Below are 4,708 nucleotides of genomic sequence, written 5' to 3'. Positions count from 1 at the left end.
GGGACTAACTAGCTTCATTAAAGTTTAAGCAAGAGTCTTTTAAAAATTCCATAAAGGTAGCATTAATTAGTCAAAACAAGATAAAATTAGCATTGCTCTGCTAAACATTAGCATCTGACGAAATTGCTTAATAACTCTACATCAAAATTTTTAATTTACATAATCAAAATATGGCAGTGTTCCATGTGCTATTCATTTATTTTTTTCTCTCAAGCACAATATTGAAATTAAATAAAACTGATATTCTTATACTCAATTTGCAGTCAATTTCAAAAGTGAAAAAATTTTTTTCAATTTTTTGAAATTGTCTTTAAAAATAAGTAATAGTTTTTTATTTTACCAATTAAGAAAGCCCAAAGACCCATATATGATAGTATATTTTTAAATACTTTGGAGTTTTCTGAGCTTCCTCCAGCCCAGCAGGCAGACAGTGGTCTGCTTCTCCACGTTTCCTGGCAGCATGGCCCCCAAACGCCAGTCTCCGTCCCCACCTCAGAAGAAGAAACCAAGACTGCCTACTGCCCCGAGGCCAGAGGACGCCTTGGCCTCTGCGGGCCTACCGAAGAAGAAAGAAAAAGAGCAGCAGGAAGCAATTGAACATATTGATGAAGCACAAAATGAAATAGACAGACTTAATGAACAAGCCAGTGAGGAGATTTTGAAAGTAGAACAGAAATACAACAAACTCCGCCAACCATTTTTTCAGAAGAGGTCAGAATTGATCGCCAAAATCCCAAATTTTTGGGTAACAACATTCGTCAACCATCCACAAGTGTCCACACTGCTTGGGGAGGAGGACGAAGAGGCACTGCATTATTTGACCAGAGTTGAAGTGACAGAATTTGAAGATATTAAATCAGGTTACAGAATAGATTTTTATTTTGATGAAAATCCTTACTTTGAAAATAAAGTTCTCTCCAAAGAATTTCATCTGAATGAGAGTGGTGACCCGTCTTCAAAATCCACTGAAATCAAATGGAAATCTGGAAAGGACTTAACGAAACGTTCCAGTCAAACACAGAATAAAACCAGCAGGAAGAGGCAGCATGAGGAACCAGAGAGCTTCTTTACCTGGTTTACTGACCATTCTGATGCAGGTGCAGATGAATTAGGAGAAGTCATCAAAGATGATATTTGGCCAAATCCATTACAGTACTACTTGGTTCCCGATATGGATGATGAAGAGGGGGAAGGAGAAGAAGATGACGATGACGATGAGGAAGAAGAAGGTTTGGAAGATATTGATGAAGAAGGGGATGAGGATGAAGGTGAAGAAGATGAAGACGATGATGAACGGGAGGAAGGAGAGGAGGATGAAGGAGAAGATGACTAACAGAACACTGATGGAGTTCAACCTTCCTTTTTTAAAATTTTCTCCAGTCCCTGGGAGCAAGTTTCAGTCTTTTTCTTTTTCTTTTCTCTTTTTTTTTTTTTTTCCTCTTGTGCTCAGTGGCCCTGTTCTTCAGGTCTCTTTTCTCTACACCATGGTTCTCAACTTATTTGGGGGGGAAATACCTTGCAGAATACAATGGGAAAAGAATCTCTACCCCTTTCTGTTCCAAATTCATTTTTATCCCTTCCTGTCTCACAAACTGTATGGATCAACACCACCGAGCTCTGTGGGAAAAAAGAAAAACCTGCTCCCTTCGCTCTGCTGGAAGCTGGAGGGTGCTAGGCCCCTGTGTCATAGAATTCTAGCTTTTTTCCTCCTTTCTCTGTATATCGGGCTCAGAGAGTACACTGTGTCTCTATGTGAATATGGACAGTTAGCATTTACCAACATGTATCTGTCTACTTTCTCTTGTTTAAAAAAAGAAAAAAAAACTTTAAAAAATGGGGTTATAGAAGGTCAGCAAAGGGTGGATTTGAGATGTTTGGGTGGGTTAAGTCGGCATTTTGACAACATGGCTTCTCCTTGGCATGTTTAATTGTGATGTTTAACGGACATCCTTGCAGTTTAAGATGACACTTTTAAAATAAATTCTCTCCTAATGATGACTTGAGCCCTGCCACCTGATGGGAGAATCAGCAGAACCTGTAGGATCTTATTTGGAATTGACATTCTCTATTGTAATTTTGTTCCTGTTTATTTTTAAATTTTCTTTTTGTTTCACTGGAAAGGAAAGATGATGCTCAGTTTTAAACGTTAAATGTGTACAAGTTGCTTTGTTACAATAAAACTAAATGTGTACACAAAGGATTTGATGCTTTTCTCTCAGAATAGATGTACTGTCTATGATCTTCCAAGTTTGACTTGTATAGCATCATTGTCAAACTTTGTCACCCTAACTTCATATTTTTTGATACGCACTTTGCAGGATGACCTCAGGGCTATGTGGATTGAGTAAAGGGATTTGAATCAATGTATTAAATGTGTCCATGGCTAGGCAACGTGGATACAATCGCATTGGTTTCTGAAAATATTTGGGTTACCAGATTGCTCAAAACTTGGTTCTGAATATGTTGTGCCCTTGATTTTTATCTCCAATTGACAGTTTTTAAAATGGGCCTTTTAGCTGGATATAAAATAGTGCCTGCCACCACCATCAAACAGACCTGGTGCTCTAATGCCAAGTTATGCATGGGGCAGTTACTGGCATGTCTTCACTGGCCCTGTAAAATGTGGTCAAGAAGATGGGCTGTCAGAGTAAGAAGGCCATGTTGGTGGTTAGGAGTCACTTTGTAAGTCCCAGCTCTCTCCAGCATAAAGCTCTCTGACTGTGAATCTGGGTGGTGTGATGGACTCTGTCTGCTCAATGCCATTGTGCAGAGAAGCTCCCTAATGCATAAGCTTTTTAATGCTGTAAAATATAGTAGCTGAAATTAAATGCCACTTTTTCAGAGGTGAATTAATGGACAGCCTGGTCAAATTCAGAGCTTTTTGATGTATAAAACTTTATAAATGGAACTATTCCATCAATAGGCAAAGTGTAACAAAAACCTGTCTAGATGGATAGTATGTAATTTCTGCACAGGTCTCTGTTTAGTAAATACATCACTGTATACCAATCAGGAATCTTGCTCCAATAAAGGAACATAAAGATTTAAAAATAAATAAATAAATACTTTGTATTTTTTTCTATTTCATAAAATTCAGTATGTAATTTATTTCTTTAGTGAAATTAATTTACCTAATCCACATTTTTCTTATATTTGAAAACTGATTGCTATTCAGAACTGGTTACAATTTTGCCATGCAAGAAATAATATAAAACAATCATAAATTTAATACTAATGATAAAATTTTATAGATATTATATCAATTTCTCAAAAATTGATCCAAATAATACTTGCCATCTAGCTGAGTACCTTATTAATTTGCCAGCTCTTTGCAATTTGTTTCAAAGATTCACCTTTTGGTTCATACAATACAATGATCCCTATGAGGTCTGACACATAAACCAAATTGGTGGTTGTTGAACTTTTTACCCTTTCTCACAGCGTCAGAGTAGTGTGAATTCTTCTCACAAAGAAATAAACATAATTAAGAGAGAAATTACTGGTTCACTTAAACATCAAAACCTTGGGCTTTAAGGAAGACATAAGTGAAGCTAATATTTTCAGATAAAAGGTGCTGGATTAAATATACATATAACATTTGTATTATATTAACGTGTCATATAGCATATATCATATAATATGTATATGTTTTATATTAATAATATTATTCTACAATTCCATAGTAGATGAAAAGAGCCCAGATGGGGACACCAGAAAAACCCTACTCAAATCCTGCCATATTTCTCACTTGAGCACATTTCTTAACTTTTTTCAGTTTCACTTTTGATTTTTATAAAATCTGGGTGGAACATACCTAATTGACAGAGCTCTTTTAAGGATGGCCTGTGTTAATATATTGCAAATAAATAATAGCTGACATCTCTGCACCAGGATTTTACATATACTAAGTCTCCAAAATCCTTTAAGGCAGATTGTATTATTATCTGCAATTTACAAGTGAGAATATAAAAAAGAGGTAATGAGAGAGAGGACACATGGCCTAAAGTCATACAGCTTGTGTGACCAAGGAACCAAATCCAAGTTAGCTTACCTTGCCATCACTTCCCTCTAACATGCATCAGCTCTCACAGAGCTAGTTACATAGTAGGTGCTCAAGAAATGTTAGGTCCCTTCATCAGTCTTTCCTAACATTAAATATCCTGGGGAAGTGAAATCATTCAGACTTTAGCAAGGTATCTCAGTGTTTGTTATGACCAGAGATACAAATAGTGGATTATATAAAACTTCATCACTTTCAATGTTGAAAAATAGGAACACAATTGTGGAAAACAGACAATTTAGGGGGAATTGTTGCCTTCATATCTGTGCTTTATGACATACCTGGGACAAATGTTTATTGGGCAATAAAGTTCTCTGCCTAGTGTTATTACCCGCCCCCCCCAAAAAAACCAAGATGAGTAAAGTCATTCACTCTTTATTCAATCATTCATTCAACAAATATTTTGACAAAGGCCTATTGTGTTCCAGGCACTGTTCTAGGCACCAGGGATACAGGGAACTTACATTTTAGTAAGCAATATATAAGTAAATAAATAAACACATAAACAAGTAATTATATAACAATGTTATATAAAGAGCAATGCTATAGAGAAAAATATAGTAAGATAAGGAGTTAGAGACTGAAATGGGTGGGAAGTATAAAATGCTGTTTTAGATAAAATAGTCACAAAAGGCTTATCTGAAGAGG

The 4,708-nt window shown here is 36.1% G+C and overlaps 1 protein-coding gene across 1 annotated transcript; it reads left to right on the top strand.

The window, feature by feature from the left end:
• Positions 1-400: 400 nt before the first annotated feature.
• LOC123638539 (protein SET-like) lies at positions 401-3,051 on the top strand. The gene has a single exon (XM_045552210.1). It carries the CDS (start codon positions 461-463, stop codon positions 1,331-1,333), a length of 873 nt encoding a protein of 290 aa, XP_045408166.1. The 5' UTR covers positions 401-460; the 3' UTR covers positions 1,334-3,051.
• Positions 3,052-4,708: the final 1,657 nt, after the last annotated feature.

Source organism: Lemur catta, chromosome 5 (genome assembly GCF_020740605.2).
Source record: "Lemur catta isolate mLemCat1 chromosome 5, mLemCat1.pri, whole genome shotgun sequence".
Lineage (NCBI taxonomy): Eukaryota > Metazoa > Chordata > Mammalia > Primates > Lemuridae > Lemur > Lemur catta.
The sequence above is the reverse complement of the archived record's forward strand: the minus strand, read 5'-3'. Positions and strand labels throughout refer to the sequence as shown.